This window comes from Camelus ferus, chromosome 10 (genome assembly GCF_009834535.1).
Source record: "Camelus ferus isolate YT-003-E chromosome 10, BCGSAC_Cfer_1.0, whole genome shotgun sequence".
In the NCBI taxonomy this organism is placed as follows: Eukaryota; Metazoa; Chordata; class Mammalia; order Artiodactyla; family Camelidae; genus Camelus; species Camelus ferus.
In genome coordinates this window covers 48,199,837-48,218,298 of record NC_045705.1, presented here as the reverse complement: position 1 = coordinate 48,218,298, position 18,462 = coordinate 48,199,837, and the positions used below count along the sequence as shown (strand labels likewise).

The window sequence follows — 18,462 nt, the reverse complement described above, 5'->3', positions numbered from 1 at the left end:
ATATGATCAAAATAATTTAGAAACAATATAAATTTGAAAAGTAAAAAACTCTCAGAAAGTTGAACAAAAAAGAGGAAATTATTAAAGGAATAAAACAAAAAAATTCCCTGTATTGAAGAACACAAATTTTCTTATTGCAAGAGTTCTCTCAGTACTTAGAACAATAAATAAAAATAGTCCATACCAAGGCACATTATCAGGATATTTTAGAAGACTGAAACTGAGAGAGGGAGAGGGAGAAAGAGAGAGATCCTATATAAATACTAATAAAAAAAAGAATAAATGAAAATGGTTTTCTCAATAGTCACACTGGAAATGGAAGACAAATGGAGACTACTTTCACAATTCTGAGTGAAAATGATTTCCAACTTAGAATTCTACTTCCAGAAAATCTATCATATAATGATGAGTTTGACTCCACCAAAATGAGGGAGTAAACCAAGAATGAGGAACAAATAGGATCTAGGAAAAGGAATAAACAAGTCATGGGCAGAAAGACAATTAAACAAATGAAAAGAGGACATTAAAACTAACTAAACTAAAAATAGAACTAAATAAAACAAATGTACAAGGGAATGTAATCAAAGTACACTATGTGGCTCAGCTGGTCTTTACATAGTCTTAATAATATAAACCCTGAATATCTACTTGACAGAGATGATATTACTATGTTGAGAGGATGTGAGTAGGATACATACGTGTTTTATTTGGGTGGATGTTAAATACATCATTTTGTAATCTATGCATCAGGAGGGCAGGGGTTTTTGTTTCGTTCACTGTGAGTTGCTAGTGCTTAGAACAATGCCCGGCACATAGTAGGTCCTCAATAAATATTGTTGAGTGAAAATCTTTCCCCTGAGAAATATGTCTCTAAGGAAATTTGTAAAGAAAACACAGAGTAAGTTAAAGGAAATAAAAATAAACTTCAAAAGCTATAGCACATGGAATCTGTTTCTCCATAAAATTTAATAACTATCATTTCCAAAATTTAAAGGTAATTACATAAAATAGTTACACTGAGCATCGAACATTCGAGACAATTTAAAAGCGAAACATATTCCTGGGAAACCAATCTCTGTAAATCCTTATGCTAGTTAGTTTGATTGGGGATGCCTTGCAGCTCAGAGCAGTTCCAGGAAAATCAAAATGTAATTTTCTCGATTTAGAAAGCAAAGCATTTTATTGACTTTTCCTTCCATTCACTCACAAATATAATAAAAGAGGGGTTGAGGAAAAAATGCCTTATTTTGTTTGCAAGCTGGAGTTCGAAAGAGAAACCCTTCTTCTCACATCAGATCTCAGAAAGTTTTCTCCAGAACGCTGATTCCTTTTATTAAATAAAAAGAAGTCTTTGGATCAACAAGCTGCCTTTCCATTTAATGGATCTAAATTGGGGCCAGTTCAACTTGGCTGTGAATTTGCTGCTGATTCTTACTGTAGTGAACCCTTGGAACTGTCCATTCATTCATCCTCGAGCTCCCTCCCCCTTCACCTAACATTTGCTTGTGCACCTACTGTGCTCCAGACACTGTGCAAAGACAATAGTGGAGAAAGATTAGGGCAAACAGTTCTGGATGCTAAAATAGCCGTCCCCATGAGGCACCCAAGAAGAAACTGAAAGCTCAGAATCAGGTCTGTTTGTGTAAGAATGGGCCTCCAGGTCGGATGCGCACTCGTCTTTCTCTGTTAGAGCACAGGGGTCCTAGTCTCTGCAGCTTTTGTAGAAACTTTCACCGACTTTACCGAAGGCAGGATCTCCCTGGATTGTGGGCCACCCATCGCGTGCCTTTGGAGTGGAGGATTGTGCCTCGCTCGCTCGGTGGCGGCAAGGCTATCAGTCTCAACACTTCAAAAAGTCCTAGTGACACAGTCAGAGTCTTTGGAGAGGCTGCCAGCTTTCCAGCCCTTAGCCCCAGGAGTTTAAAGTTCTCCGTAAATTCACATTTTTGGGCCTCTGAGGAGGCCACCCCCAAGCCCCCACCCCAGGCCAGCTCCTCTCACGTTCTCAGGCTTCCCTGGCTCAGTTCCACACTGATAACTTGGAGCCTAGGGAGCCTGGGGTTCAGGGTCTGGGGCCTTCCGGGCCTTCTTTCTTACCCAGCCCCGGACACTGGCCCCTTTGGAGGGCTGGAGCGGGCTCTGTTCCCTGCCAGGCCTGCAGTGGTCCGAGAAGAGGCGGTGAAGAGGGCAGAGGCGTTAGTCAGCTCCCAGCTGCGCCTTTCCACACGGCAGGCCTTCCTCCGACCAGAATCCGGGAAAGGGACACAAAAATGTCCCCTCACATTTGCAGGGCTCTGGGAGAAGGGCCCCCAAGTAAAGGTCGCTTCAGTTTCACTGGCTGCGTCTGAAAGCGAACCCAACCATTTGGGTGCAGAGAGAGACAGTCCTAGTATTACAGCGGAACCCCTTAGCCGCGCTTCCAGGTGTGTGGGATTACAAAGGTCCTGGGAGCCCTCCTGCCCTGCTTCCTGTCCGCTGCAGACCACGGCTACGTTTTAGGCGCCGCGCCGCCGTGCCAGGGGTAGGGATGCTTCCCGGTCACGCAGCCTCTGTGCCCCCTGCCCGCCAGGGGAGCAGGCCCTGCAAGAGTCGCCCAGTTCTGCGGCCCGGATTCTTTGGGGGTGTTATCTGGAGTTTCGATTATCCGTGAGCTGGAGGGCAACTCGTCCTCGCCCCGCAAACAAGATCCTGCCACAGAAAATAAGACCCAAAGGGCATAGACAGACGTCCCCAGAGCTCCTTTTTGACCTGTAGAAGCAATGGGTACCTGCTGCTGGAGTTCTGCTAACGTCTGGCTTCGCTGCCTGCCTCGCATCCTTGGACGAGGCTTCCTGAGAGGCTTTGCGAGCTCAGGAGGGCCCGGCGGGCGCTTTTGGGGTCGCACCCACCGCGTCGTGCAGGGCCTGAGGCCCCCGAGGATGGGTGGCGCTCCCTCACTTCTTTCCCACTGCGTCTACCCCCCAGCCCACCCTACGCCCTTTCAGCCATAGCTGAGATTTTCTTTCTGCGCCCGCCTCGCGGACTCCACCCGGCTTTCCTTAAGGGAAAAGAGACAGGCAGAGTCCGTGCGCGTGCCTGTGCGTATGTCTATGTGCGTGCTTGGGAAACAATGTGTGTCCCTGTGTTTATAGAACGTGACCGTTTCCGAAAGCAGAAACTCGAGGAGTTGATTTTGGATTGGGGCGAGGTCGGTTTGCGTTGATGCTCGCTGCCTCTTTCTCGAACTGACAAGGGAGCGTCTGTTGCAGCAAGTGCTGGCGATCTGCGGAGTGTCGGTGTGTGAGTGCAAAAGGAAAGCGTGTGGCTGGGGTCCAGGTAGGTGGCCGCGGGGCGTGTGCCCCGCGGGAAGCGTTAAGTGCGCGTACCTGCCGGCCTGTGACTGCGAGTGGCGCGTGTGTGAACGTCCGAAGGTTGCCCTTGGGGCTTGCAGCACACGTTCTCCTTCATGGGTGGGCGCTGACCCCTGCCCCGCCCCCTCACCAATCTAGTGCTTCAGGGAAGAGGGGGGCCGGGGGGGGGGGCCCGCGCGTGTGTGGGGCAAGACAGGTAGTGACCAGCACACAGGCGTCCCGGCACAGCAACTTGGTAAACAGAAGGCAGAAGCGCCGGACAGCTGTGTAAACCAATTCCAGCGCCGCAGTGCAGGATCCTGGTTAGAGTGGGGGATGCTGAACCCGAAGTCGAGAATTCGGGGTAGAGAGGGATCCCTAGTCCTCTGTTCAGGCAATTCCTGCGTGGCCCCCTCCCCAGTCGTCTCTTCCGCTCCTACCCGTCCCAGAAAAGTAAAGCGAAGGAGGCTTGGTTGCCAGATTGGAAGCAAAACAACTTTTCGGGGGTCTGGGCAACAAACAGGGAGCGACTGAAGGAGAGTAGGGAGCAGAGAATATCCCAGATCACTCCCAGGTGATCCAAAGAGCTCAGTCTTTCAAGGACCCTCTTCCTCCACCATCCCCCTCTTCTGCTGTGCTCTGTTTCATCTGAGATCTCTCAGAATCCAAGTGACCCGACCAGGGTCCCTACTGGTGTGGCAGGAGAGGGTGCGAGGACACAGTTCAGGCACGAAGAAAGTAAGAGAAACTCTGGCCCCTCACTATCGGTGACACCAAACTGCCCGATTTGCTCCCACTTTCTGGACGTCGAAGTTTCTCCACCCTCTCCAAGCCCTCCCGCTCCCCAGGCAATGACCTAATTGCAAATGACAGCCAGAGCGGATGGTTCCCCTCCCTAGTGGACCGGTGTGGGGAGCGCGAACAATGACGCAATCGGAGCTGGGTCGCTCCTGGCCACTTGGGATTGGCCGTGCGGGCTCGAGGGGACCTCCCCGCCCCCTATCACTGACATAAGAGCAGAGAGCTCCGCGGGGAAGACGCCCACAGCAGGCGTTGTGTCTATCCGGGTGGACCGGCAGCTTGCGCTCTCCTGAAAGTCGAGTCGCCAGGTGAGAACTTTCCACTCCGCTCACTCTAATTACCAGCCTCTGGATTAGTTCATCCAGTTTGTTCCATCTGCCTGCCTTTCTCTTTTTGGCTTCTCATGGCCATCTCGGCCCCCCTATAGCCAGGTGTTCCTAGCTATCTGTCCCGCTCGGGAGAAGGTGGGAGGTTGGGGCTGTAAGCTCATTTTCTTCTAACAAGCGTCCTGGGAACCACAAGCATCCCCAGGGTTTCGCCTGGGCGCTGGAAGCTCTTCGAGCCCAGCTAGGCGGGTCTGCGGCCCCTGCACTGGAACCCGTCGTCAGCGTGCAGGATCCTGCCCGAGTTTGGTCTGGGAGTGTCCTGCGCAGTCTGTGTCCCGAGGGATCGCATTTGGTTCTGGGGCCCGTTGATCCCTGCATCTTCCTCTGAGGCACCTCCAGCCCGCGAGCATCCCTGGGGCATTGGCGCGGACCTGGGGCAGTGCAGTCACCTCGGGGAGCTGGCGCCCAGCACCTGCTGCTAAACCTCACTCCAGCAGAGGCGGGCTGTGCGGGCAGAGCCCAGAGACGCCAGTAAGCGGCATGTTAAATTATCCTCAAGTCCAAACCCACAGACTGAGAGGTTAGGGCTCCTTTCCAATTTACCCTTCCTGCCTCCCTCCCCCTCACACTGGCCGCGAAGTCCAGCCCAGGGGAAGGTGGTCCTAGATTTCTCAGTCCCTAAGGAAACAGGCACAGTGGGAAAGTGAGCCTCCTGCAGGGTGGCTCCTCACTTGATTCCTGCATAGAGCAAAAGGTGTGGATTTAGGTGTATGTGCTTGTGGCTTCTTGGCTTTCCACAGAACAGAACTAGAATCCCCCTGCCATCACCCAAGGACACCCGTTTCTGCTGTACCAAGCTATTCACTATAATGTATGTTTTGAGGTTTAAAGCAGTCTGCCTGGTAAATATGGAACTGAGGCACCGGGAGGTGGGGTAACCTGCCTGAATTCACGAGGCTGTTGTGGCAGAGGCCGGACTGGAACCTGGGACTGTGGGCTCCAGGTGGTGGTTGGTCTTGGTGCAGTGGTAACGTCATTCTCCCTTTACAGAGAGGCGTCATGGGCTTCGGGAAATCCTCCCCCTTCCTGGCTTTCAGCATCTTGGTCCTGTGCCAGGCAGGCAGTCTCCAGGCAGCACCACTCAGGTGAGACAGCTGGAAGCCACGAGATCATTCCCCTTCCACTGCCCCTGGGATCAGACAGTTCTGTGCCTCTGAAGTCACAGCAGCAGGAGGCACCCTGTGAATCAACATCCTCAGGTGGACACTGGCCTTGAGCCCTGTTGGCTGGGAGTCAGGAGAGCCACATCTTCAGGGGATGCCACAGGGACCAGGAAGCCTGGCTGCTTATCCTTGGAAGGAGGCAGGCAGGGGCTCAGAGCCTGCACTGGGTTTGCTTCCTCTCTCCAGTTCATCTTTGGAGACCTTCCCTGATCCCTGGGCACTCAATGAGAAGGAAGGGCGCCTCCTGCTGGCTGCACTGGTGAAGGCCTATATGCAGAGGAAGACCAATGAGCTGGCGCAGGAGGAGGAGACAGAGGGCTCCAGGTAAAGCTCGCCACCCAGCCCTGGCATATTCAGGAGGACACATCCCAGAGAGGTAGGAAAACCAACATCTGATTAAGAGTCCAGCAGGCTGTCCTGGTTCACCAGGACCTGGGACCCAGCCATTCTCAGCCTATGTGGAAGACAGAGGTCCAGGTGCAGCTGGAGGATCTGGGGTTAGACATACTAAAAAGATCCATTCCTGGAAGCTGTTAGGAAATGAAATGGGGAGGTGTGGAATCACTTGCTCTGGGAATTGGTCTTGCCCTACTGGAATGACCAGCACTGGATGAGTTAGGATTAGTAAGTGTGAAGCCATTGGATGGACCTAGGATATCTCAGGATGTTTTAGAAATTTAACCTGTGAATGTTGTTCTTTCACACTGGCAAGGCGCCTTCATTGCACATTTGCAAGGTGAAATCAAAGGCTGTGTAGAGGGTGGGGTCAGGTAGAGCAGTGTCTGAGGTAGGTCTGGAGCCTTTAGATGTGTCAAATCTGCAGAGATGTGCATGTTCTCATGGGGCCAGACACCCTTCCCCAGCCCCATCTCCCTGCACACCCTGAGCTTGGAGCTCACACCAGCAGAGTCACGTGTTACACCTGCATCCACCCTGAGAACCTTTCTGCAGAGCATGAAGTACTGAGCAGCATGTGGAATGCCAGAAAAGGTCACCCCTTCCCCACTACAGCCCTTCTCCGCACTGCCCTGGCTCAGCAAACCTCCAAGTTTTCCTAATGGAGGATGTATGAGCCGCCCTCCTGCCTGCCCCTCCCACCTCTGCTCCAAGTGTCCCCTCCCTGGTCTAACCTTTTGCATGCCTGCACCCCCCCCCCCTCCGGGGGTAGCCCTGGTGCATGCTATTGTCTGGCATGTCTTTCCCCTGCAGCCTGGACAGCTCCAGAGCTAAGCGGTGCAGTAATCTGAGTACCTGTGTGCTGAGCGCGTACTGGAAGGACCTGAACAACTTTTATAGATTCTCTGGCCTGGGCTTCCGGCCTGAAACACCTGGCAAGAAAAGTGACATAGCAAGCAGCTCGGAGAGGGACCACTTCTCCCATTTTCGGGTGCTCCAGGATGCCAACTGAACTCCTTCCACTCCTTCCTGGATTTCCTTTTTTTGTTCCCATTGATGAAATTAATGCATGCAGATTTCCCTCTGATTGCTCTTCGAGCTGGTATGGGTAGCTTTGCTTATGACAGAGAATGCTGGGGGCTTCAGGATGGAAAGAAAGAGAGGGGGACTCACAGACAGGGTTAGAGATAAGAGAGAGGGAGGGAAGCTTCTGAGATCCCAGAGGATGTCATAGCAGAGCCCTCCAATTCTTCCTTCGGCCCTTGTGCCTCATCATTGATGAATAAACTGACTTTCTAAAAGGATGCACTTTGGTGGTCATTACTCTGGTCTCTGTCCAAGGCCTGAGAGTGCCCAGGGCCTGTGCTTAAAAGTAGCCTTAGCCTCAGGGTAGCTGGATTCAAAGCTTGGTAAGGGTCCCTGTGAACCACCTCCAGCAAGAACAGGCGTGCTGAGGAGCAGGTAAGCACTTCTGGAGGAGGATGCTGCAAACACTCTGCTCTGAACCCCTTCCAGGTAAGTCTTCAGGGAATTTTCATTTTTTTCCAAAGAAAGTGGTTTTGTTGGTGCTCATGGCTGGGGTATGGCCTCTGTATGCTTCTTGACTGTTCGGATGGGGCTGGGCCTTTGCTGACTATTCCTTCCTCGTCCCAAAGGGACTGTATATAAGGGGTGATAAGTGTAGGGTTTTAACACTTGCCCCACAGCTTAGAACTGGTTTTTTTTGGTGAAGGTCTTTGGGCTGGGCTCCTAGCATAGGCTGCCAGGTCATTTTCCCTAACAGTTTTGATAACTGCTTTTAGGAGAAACACTTATTCTTAAGTGGTGTGTGGAAGAGCTGTGTTCCTCTTTATGAAAGCCCCGAGGGATAGGCTCCAGCTCCAGCCTCTCACTGACAGGCCTTCTCTTCTTTCTCCTTCCTGCAAAACAGCATCACTGCCCAGAAGAGATCCTGTAACACTGCCACCTGTGTGACCCACCGGCTGGCGGGCTTGCTGAGCAGATCTGGGGGCGTGGTGAAGAGCAACTTCGTGCCCACCAACGTGGGCTCTGAAGCCTTCGGCCGGCGCCGCAGGGACCTTCAGGCCCGAGCAGCGAAATGACTCCAGGAGGAAGGTGACCGCCTCGTACTGTTGGATGGGAGGGGAAGGAGGTTAGGAGGTTGGAGGTTAGGATCCATATTTTGAAACCCACCGCACCTGGCAGGTTTTTCAGATCTTTTCTCTCTAATAACATTCTTCTTCATGAGGTAGTGATTTCTTTCTGCAACTCAGCTTGAAATCAGAGCACTAGGACAGGCTGCAGAGAAGCAGTGTCATCTTTCTGAGAGGAGAAAAAAAGAAAACTCATTGGGTTCAAGCTCAGTGGTAGAGTGAGTGCTTTGGTATGCAAGAGGTCCTGGGTTCAATCCGCAGTGCCTCCGTTAAGGGGGAAAAAATACCAAAAAAACCTTACTGGATTCAGAAAGGGAGAGTCTTACAAATTTTAGCTTAGGCCACTCATCATTAATAAATCCAGATTCAGAAAGTCCTCAACTCTTGATCAGTGTTCACAGATTTAGACCAGAGGGCTATAATCATAACACTACTGCTAATATTAACAGTGACCATTAATTATATTGTAATCATTTGCCTTAAAAGCCTGCTTACATCTCACGTTTGTAATTTGCAAATGTCGTTCAAAGTACTTCGATAAATTTGTTCTTTTTTTCAGTAATAATTGTGGTTATTTCCTTCTTGTCTTCTTATTCTCCTACTTCTCCCTTCTTCTTTTCCTCCCCCTCTTCCTCCTCTTCTTCTTTTTAATTTTATTTCTTTTTCATCCCAGGTTACCATGAAGCTGAACTCACCACTTCTATTAATTTCTGTTGACAACAGTTGGTGAGAAGGCCCCATGGAAAATATACATGTTTGCATCCTAATAGATATCAAAAAAAGCACCTTTGTCACTTGAAAGAAATGAAACTGAATGCAAAATAAGCTAATTCCATATTTGTTGTGCATCTTTTTTATATTTGATTCTATGTGCAGTAAATGTGATGGCATATCTCATTAGCTTATCTGGGAGCAACTTGGTTTTTTGAAAACTGTCCTGTTGATCATGGCAGCTTTGCCAGATCTTAGGGGGACATTAAATCACTGCCTCTGTGGCCTCTGGGGACACATGGTAATGGTGATGCTATGCCTTGTTGTCTAAGAACATGATTGTATAATTTGTTTAAGGAAATGTTAATATTGTGCCATTTGTGAACTTCATTAAGATTAAAGACATATTTTGGATACACTTGTTTCAAGACCCTGACGGTTCATTTCAGATTGTTTTCCTATGTGATGATAACAATAACAATAACAATAACAATAACAATAACAATAATAGATGTATTTTGAGTGCTTACTGCGGGCCAGATGATGTTCTGAGACAGTGCTTTATACCTATTACTTCGGTTAATCTTCATGACAACTCCATGGGGCTAGATTCCATTATCATTTCCACTTCACATGTGGAGAAACAGAGGCATGGAGAAGTGCAGTCCAAGGTGACATAGACCAATAGTGGCAGACACAGGTGCTGGTTTCCAGAGCATACAGTTGAATCCACTGCAGTATATGCTTCTCAACAATGGCTCCCCATATTTTCCAGAGATCTGTGAGCCACTCTTTGACCTAGCTGCTTCACATGGTAGACCCTCAGATTTTGAAGACAAATGCAAAATTTAAATCATACAAACAACCTAGTCTTTGTATGATAAAATGAACCCTTTCTACCAGTTACTTGGTGCTATAGGGTCAATCCCCCCACAATTCATGTGTTGAACCCTAACCCCCAAAGTGGTGGTATTAGATGGGGCCTTGGGAAGGTGATTAGGTCACAAGAGTGGTCCTCTCATGAATGGGGTTAGTGCCTTATAAACGAGACCCCAGAGAGCTCCCTTGTTTCTTCCACCAAATGAGGTTACCATGAGATTACTGCTGTGAACGAGGAAGTGGGCCTCCCACCAGACATTGAACCTGCAGGTGCCCTGATCCTGGACTTCCCAGACTCCAGAACTGTAAGAAATAAATATTTATTGTTTATAAGCCACACAGTGAGTAATATTTTGTTATACCAGCCTGAATGGACTAAGACGCTTGGCTTCAACAATGCTCAATTTGTTGTCAATGTTATTAAATCTCTGAGCCATCTACTCTCCTCCAGATCCCCCCCCCAGTGTATTATTATATCAACATATCCATAAATATTCCCCCTATATCTCCAAATGGGGAAGACTCTTAAACATAACCGTAATTCCATTTAACAACTGAATAGTTCAAATCCCTCAATTACCTTACATATATCTATATGTATATATATCATATACATTAATCACATGTTTCAAATGTAAAAGCTATACATACGTATAAATAAAAATGTAAATCAGGGCTCAAATTAGGTCTTCACCTTGCTGCTGGTTGCTATGTTGTAAGGCTCTCCTAACCTAGAGATTCCACTTCTGCCATTTTTCCCCCCTGCAATTTAGTTGTTGGAGAGACTAAGTTATTTGTCCAATAAAGTTTCCCATATCTTGAATTTTGATAATGACATCCCTGTGGTGAGGTTTAACATGTTCCTTTATCTACTGTATTTCTTGTGAGTCTATGAGTGAGGGAAAAGAGAAGTGGAAGATGAGCTCAGAGACGTAATGGGGAGGATGGATCATGTAGGACTTTGTAGGGCATAGAAAGACTGGGGCTTTCTACTTTCTATCAGCCAATTTCTAGTCTGTAAAACAGAAACCACATCAGTGCTTTTAACAGAAAGAATACTGTAAGAAATTGACTAAGCAGGTAAAAGAGTACTGAAAAGGCAAAAGAGAATGAGAAATAGTGCAGAGACAAAAACTAAAAGAAGCAGCTACCATCCAGCTAGGGGACCAAGGGAAAGTCGGGGCAGGGAGTGGGGATTAGAATCTAGAAACTTGAAGAAGGATTCTCAGAACACTGAGGAGGGAGGTCGGCTGATGGTGGTATTTTTGAAGGGTGGGGGGAGGCAATGAGACTGTTCTAGGGGTGTGGAAAAACAAAACAAAATTGGTAACTGGAACCAACTTCCCTGGCAGGGTGAAGAAATTCTGTGGGGATGCTGACAGAGGCAGAAATCAAAATAGAAAGGAGCAAGTTTGTTCTTCACGCCTTCTGGTCTCCTTTTAGGACCTCTAATTGGCAGAGCCTAATAGGGATCCACTGACAAAGGAAAATGTGTTTTGCAGAGTCCCAGCCCTAGCACCTCCTTTTAAGCATATAATTAAAAATTTTTATAGGTAAAAGCGTTTTGGGGGGCATATAGTTCAATGAGTTTTGACAATACATTTTAGTCATGTAATCACCACCACAATAAAGGTACGAGATAGTTCCATCACTCCTCAAAAGTCCCTCATGCCCCTAAACCTTCAAACCCTGATGACAACTGTTATGTCTTCTGTCTCTATTTTTTTTAAATCATATTTTTAACTTGAGATATAATTGACATACAATGTATTAGTTTTAGGTGTACGATATAATGACTTGATGTATGTGTGTATTGTGAAATGATCACCACATTAAATTCAGTTAACATCCATCACCACACAGGTTAGTTTCTTTTCTTGTTATGAGAACTTTCAAGCTTTACTCTCTTAGCAATTTTAAAATACATAATGCAGTGTTGTTAACTGTAGTCACCATGCTGCACATGACATTTGCTTATCTTATAACTGGAAATTTGTACTTTTTGACTACCTTCACCCATTCTAGGGCCAGAAGAGAAAAAAATGAAAAAAACAATGGAGATTCTAGATTGTCAGAGCTCTTCTTCTTGTTTCTCTGGCCAGAAAGAGGGGGATTCTCTCCGGGTTTTGTTGTCTGTGCCCACTGCACAGTTCCATGACCGAAACCACACTTGAGCTAAATTTAGAAGATAAAAGAGAAAAAAAAAAAACCCCAGGAATTATGGGCTTTTTTTTTCATTCTTTTCCCCTCCCTAATGCACCTGCTTGCTATTGCTTACTTTTTTTTGGCAGGGGGTAAAGTAATTAGGCTTATTTATTTATTTAATGGAGATACTGGGGATTGAACCCAGGACCTCATACATGTTAAGCACGCACTCTAACACTGAGCTATACCCTCCCTGCTGCTGTTGCTTACTTTTAACAGTCCTCAAATAGATCCTTTTCATATTTTATCTGGAGGTTTTAGTTATAATCAGTGTGAGAAACACACTGTAGTAAGCTTACTTCATCTTGGCCAGCACATTGATTGACCATAATGCAATTAAGATAGAAGGTAATAATAGCAATAATAGTAATAATAACAACAACAACATTTTAATACTTGTACATTATATAAGATTTTTAAGTAAGTCAGTATTCAAAGAAGAAATCATAATGGAAAAATTTAAAATACCAAGAATTGAATGATAATGAAAACCCTACATCAGAATTTAGGAATGCAGTGAAAGTGATAACTTTACAAAATATGATAGCCCTATATAATATTTGGAAAAAAATGGGTAAAATTTAGAGAATTTAAAATTTTAAATTCAACACTTAAATTGAGATATTCAATTTGAGAAATTAAAAATGAAAAATTGAGAAAACCCAAAGAATGTGAAAAGGAGATAACAAAGATAAAAGCAGAAATTAATGAGGGGAAGGTATAGCTCAAGTGGTAGAGTGAATGCTTAGTGTGCATGAGGTCCTGCGTTCAATCCCCAGTAACTCCTCCAAAAACAAATAAATAAATAAACCTAATTACCACCCCCCAAAAAGAAATCAATGGACAATAAGATGAAGATATTAGAAAGAGAATCAATAAAGCCAAAAGTTTGCTCTTTGAGAAGACTAATGAAATTGACAAACCTCTAATGAAGTTGCACAACAAAAAAAAGAGAGCAGATCCAGATAATATCAAGGCTAAAAAAGAGAACATGCCCGAAGATACAGCAGAGATAAAATGATAGTAACTATCAACTGTCTTTATGGCAATAAGTTCTATAATGTAGATGAAATGGACAAATTCCTAGAAAATATAAAACCTATTAAGACTCACTCGAGTAGGAATGGAAACCTTTGAATCATTACATAACTATACTATATTTAATCAGTTTTGTAAAGTCTTATCACAAAGACATTGTGGACCTGTTGGATTTATAGATGAATTCTCCCAAATATTCAAGGAGACAATTCTACTTGTATAGAAAATTTGCCCGAGAATAGGAAAAGAGGAAGTACTGCTTAACTCATTTCAGGAGGTCAGTGTGACAAAGAGAACGAGACCAGATGAGAAGTTTATAAGAAAGAAAAATTACAGTTCAATGTCACCATGAATATAAGGTACAACTATCTTAAAGAAAACAATAGCAAACGAAGCATAACAGTGATTCTAAAACAATGTATCACAACCAATATTCGCTTGCCCGCAAGCATGAGTGATTTGACATTTGAAAATCCATTAATCCATAAAAAATTCATAAATTTAGTAATACTAGGATTAGCTCTGTAGATGACATGAGTAATCAGGGCATAGAAAGGAATATTCTTAACCTGATTATAGGCATCAACAAAAAACCTGCAACAAATATCAATCTTACTGAAAAAACAGAACGTTCCCTTTTAAATCAGGTAAAAGGTAAAGAAGCCTACAGTTACTGTTTCTACTGAGTAAGAGACACTAAAAAATAGCTAAATAATAGGAGAGAGATACCACATGCATGGTTGAAAAGACTCAGTATCTTAAAGGCATCAAATATCCTGTAATTAAATTCAATGTGAATTCAATAAATATCTCAAAAGGATCTTTTTTACGATTTGTCAAGTTGATTCTAAAGTTATCTAGAAGGAAAAATGATAAACAGCAGTTAAAATGCTCCTGAATAAAAACTTTTTGAGCGTGGCTTGTTCCATCAGTTATTACAAACCTGTAGTAATTAAGACAAAGTGGTATCGGTCTAGCAATTAACCAAAGGAAAATGGTCAAGATCCCAGAGATAGACCAATGTATGTATTAAATTTTGACCTATGACAGTGGATCTATGCACTAAATAGTATTAGGTAATTGATTATTTATGTGGGAAAAAAATGAACTTGGATACTATCTTAAACCTAGCATAATATCAGTTCAAGGTGGGTTAGGGAATCTACTGTGAAATGCAAATACTTAGAATCATTAGGAGAAAAATATAAAGGAATTCTTTCTGACCTTAGAGTAAAGAAGTCCTCTTAAACATCAATAGTGCTAACCAAAGAAGAAAAAGTTGATAAATTAAAAACTCCTATTTTTTTTAAAGAAAGTAAAAAAGAATGACAACTAGTAGAGAGATTTACAACACATATAGTGGTTATAGGATAATACTGCATCATATATAGGAGGCATCTATCTATTCATCCATCCATCCATCTATTAGATACAGTAGGCATGAGGGGAACAGGCCTTCTCTTGCAAAGTAAAAGTTTCTCAAGCAAGGGGAAAAAAGCCTTCTGAGCTCAAGTATAAGAGCCTCAATAGAGGAGGAGGGATTTTAGATATTTGGAAACCCCCTAAAACAGTCTAAATATCTCCTTTCAAAAATCTCACGATCATCCTCATTCCTAATTAATGTCTTAATTTCACATCAAATATCCGGTGATCATTTGATAAAATTCCTTGATGGCACTCAAATTTCAAGTTTGGATTTTGGTTATCTTGGTCCTATAATAGATGAGAAAGCGCCTTAGCACTCTCATGAAAAGTGCTTGAGTTTCAGATCATGCTTTGAGTTGAGAATTTGGGGGGTTTAAAATGGGGCATAAGCCTCCACCTCCACCCTGAGGTCCGTAGATGCCCCATACCCTTATGCTTGATGGGAACTTGGTTCCAGGTAACTAAATTTATACTGAGTGTCATAGTTTCATAGTTGCTGGGTTCTACTGGAATATGAATGGACTTCTGTGCTATTTGCCACTCGTCAGTTAGATAAATGATCTTACACTCCACATATTCCGTACATTTCCCTGAGCATTTGTTTTCTGTACTCCACTCATGCCATCAATCTATGTCTCAGTTAAGGTTCTCGGCTGTAAGCAACAGAAATGAACTCTCATGCTGAAAGGCAACTTTTTGGAAGAGTATCACAACGTTGTCACTGAATTCTTGCAGGTCAGAACGTGGGAGTGGCTTAGATGAGGGGTTCTGGCTCAGGGTCTCTCATGAGGTTGTAGTCAAGATGCCAGCCAGAGCAGTGGTCTTCTAAAGACTTGAATGGGGCTGGAAGAGATGTTCTAAGTTCAACCATGTGTCTGTTGGCAGGAGTTTTTTTAGTTTCTTGCCAGTGGGAGTTTTTTATGAGATTGTTCACATCATGGCTTAGCCTCAAGCAATTGACTGAAGGAGGAGAATGGCTGGATGGGGAGAGAGAAGTGAAAGCGTGAGATGAAAGCTGCAGAGCTCTTTATACCAGAATCACATCTCCATATTTTCCCGACCACATAGACCAACTTTGGTATAAAGTGAGAGGGAATTACACAAAGATGTGAAAACTGGGAGGCAAGGATCATTGGGGGCTTTCTCGGAGGCTGCTTACTACAGTGGGTAAGTGGAGGACAAAGCTGGGAAACAGGATGAAATTAGGGCTGTTCCTGAGATCTGGCCAGCAAAACTTCAAAAAATGTCACAAAGAGGGAACAGTGGTCTTTATGCTGTTGTTGTTACAGTGATGAATATGACTTCCAGTCATTCTACGTTGTTGAGTCATTTGAATTAGATTTAGAATCCTGGGAGTTTGCTGAGCCCACCTCCTGTGCTTCCATTCCCAACGTGCCAGGTTAGGGAGAGATTCAGCTTCCATTGTAGCAAGTACTACCTTCCACCAAGACCTCCCACAACAAGGAATTCTCCAAATGCGAGGTCAGGATGCTAATAAGAAAGAAGGGTTTAATGCTAGAAACCTCATCTCCTCTTCAAAAAAATAATATAATGTCTACTAGAGTCATATAAAGTTGCGGACTTTCAAGTAGCTAGTACAATCTGTGGTTCTGAGAGATTTACGTTGAATAACTAGATATGGTGGTCATTGGAATTTGAAAAAAAGGTAATGCAAACACAGCAAATGTCTTTTAGAGTTTGCTTGGGAGGAGAATATCCTTTTCTAAATAACATCATACATCTGATGCTTCTTGAGTTGCCCTCAGATCTAAACCTCTAGAAAGATAGTAGATATGAGCTACATTCATTGGGGCAAGGGTTTGGACTTCCTATCACTCATCTTTTAGAAAGATGAGCTAAAGGCCTAAAAGCTTTTCAAGAGCCCATGAAAACGTTCAAGTTTCCAAAGTAGATGATTGGCTTCAAAATATGAAAATGATAAAACAGATAAACGTTTATTTAAACATCTACATATCCATTGGTCTACTCCAACTCAACTCTTATATATTTGTATAGAAATAACATTTAACGTGAGATATAGGTGCTTTTTTAACATGATGTGGGGTGAGGATGTCAAAAATAAATGTGTAGTGGCTGGCAGCATCTTAAAATACCCAGTCTCCCCCGTCCCTCCCGCTGGGTGCGAGGCAGCCCCTTCTCCACCAGAGGGCGCACCAAGCAGGCGCTTACGCTCGCTTTACCAGGATCCCCTCCTCCCAGTCGGGTCCCAGGCAGGTCTCCAAGATTCACCTCTGGTTCTTCCCTCTGTGAGCCGTGGTTTTCTGGCCTGTATAATTCCTCTTGTCTGAGGGGCCTTGAGAAAAGGGCAGCCATAGAGAGACCCATTTTGTTGCCTTCTTGATTTCCCTCAGAACAAAGGCTGGGGCAGAGATGGAGGAGGGGCGGGAGTGGGGGGCATTCAGGGCATGAACGGGGATCCCTGCATTTTGACCCAGGATTGCTCCTGTGGAGGGGTGGGTGAAGACAAAATAAGGGAGATGTTTAATGGAACAGTTAGTCTTGAACTCAGTGTTGAAGGGCTGGCTGGTAGGGTTTATTTTTTAATTAAAAGATTAAATAACTTCTTTTTTTATAATTATAAAATTAAAATACTCATGGAGTATTAGAAAATTTAGAAAATAAATTTAGAAAATACAGGAAAGACAGAAAAAAAAAAAAAACAAGTTGGAGGAAATAGTGTGTTTCTTAGTTATCCCATCATCCAGAGAAATTTACTGTTAATAGTTTGGTGTGTGTTCTTTCTTTTATATCTTATGTGGGTATTTATAAAATTGTATCATGCCAAACTTACTTCTTTGAAACCTGCCTTTTTCAGTGTCCATCTTTCCATGCCATTCCATATACATTTCTTCTAGTGTATCATTGTTCGTGTCCATTTCACATTTCACTGAATAAATGTGCCAGAGCTTATTTCATCCACCCCTTATATACATGTAAATTGTTTCCAGATTTTTATTACTGTAAATTGCTGTAATAATCATCTTTGGAGCTAAAGTTCATAAAATATTCATTTTTTTTTTCCTTAGGGGTAATGTGCATGAGCACAAGATAGGATCATGTTAATCTAATTTTAATCTGGATGCCATTTTAAAGAATTCTTTCTAGCAGAATGGGGTTGTAGTGTCAAACAGTAAATGCAAGTAACCTATAATGAAAAAGAATATGAAAGTGAATGCATGTATGTGTATGTATGACTGAACTATTATGCTGTACACCAGAAACTGACACAACATTGTAAATTGACTATACTTCAATTAAAAAAAAATAAAGACAACCAAAAAAAAAAAGTATAAATGCATATGTAATTTTGCTGAATATAGGCAGTCTACCATTTTGCATTCCCACCAGCCATGTGTGAGAGTTCTTGTTTCTCCCAGCCTCCCCAACTGGATGTGTTGTTGAATTTCTGGATAACCAGACACAAGGGGAGATGGAGCAGCATAAACAACAGAAATCAGAAACAGACCTGGAGGCTCAAACTTAGGGAACAAATGGGAAGAGAAATGCTAGCTCAATATGGGGAAACAGTTTCTGACAGTCAGAGCTGTCTAGAGATAGCAGGGGCTCCTCGGAAGTGAGGCTCCCTGTCACTGGAAGTGTTCAAGGAGTGGCCAGGCAACCATTCAGCAGAATGTGGTACAGAAGGTTTCAGCCACTTGGCGTCTGGACTAAGCTCCTTCAATGCCTGGAGAAAAGCACACAACCAAACTGATCGATTGCCTTATTTTAAATCCATGAATCCATGACTATGAGCCTTAATTAAGCCTTTATTGCTGCTAGGAAATTGTATATCCTTAGTCCATTCACTCTCCCATTTACTTCGAGATCATCACTCACACCTCCTCAAAATCCTGACACCTCCTCCACCATCCTTATTCTCAGCCCCTGACCTTGCAAGTTCCTACTCCACTGATAAAGTGACATCGATCAGAAGAGAGCTTCCACCGAAACGGCT

The 18,462-nt window shown here is 44.3% G+C and overlaps 1 protein-coding gene across 1 annotated transcript; it reads left to right on the top strand.

Moving 5' to 3' along the window:
• Positions 1-4,368: 4,368 nt before the first annotated feature.
• On the top strand, positions 4,369-7,376 carry LOC102522435 (calcitonin). Its single transcript, XM_032488968.1, has 4 exons — positions 4,369-4,438; positions 5,507-5,601; positions 5,866-6,003; positions 6,889-7,376. Exons 2-4 carry the CDS (start codon positions 5,516-5,518, stop codon positions 7,085-7,087), a joined length of 423 nt encoding a protein of 140 aa, XP_032344859.1. The 5' UTR covers positions 4,369-4,438; positions 5,507-5,515; the 3' UTR covers positions 7,088-7,376.
• Positions 7,377-18,462: the final 11,086 nt, after the last annotated feature.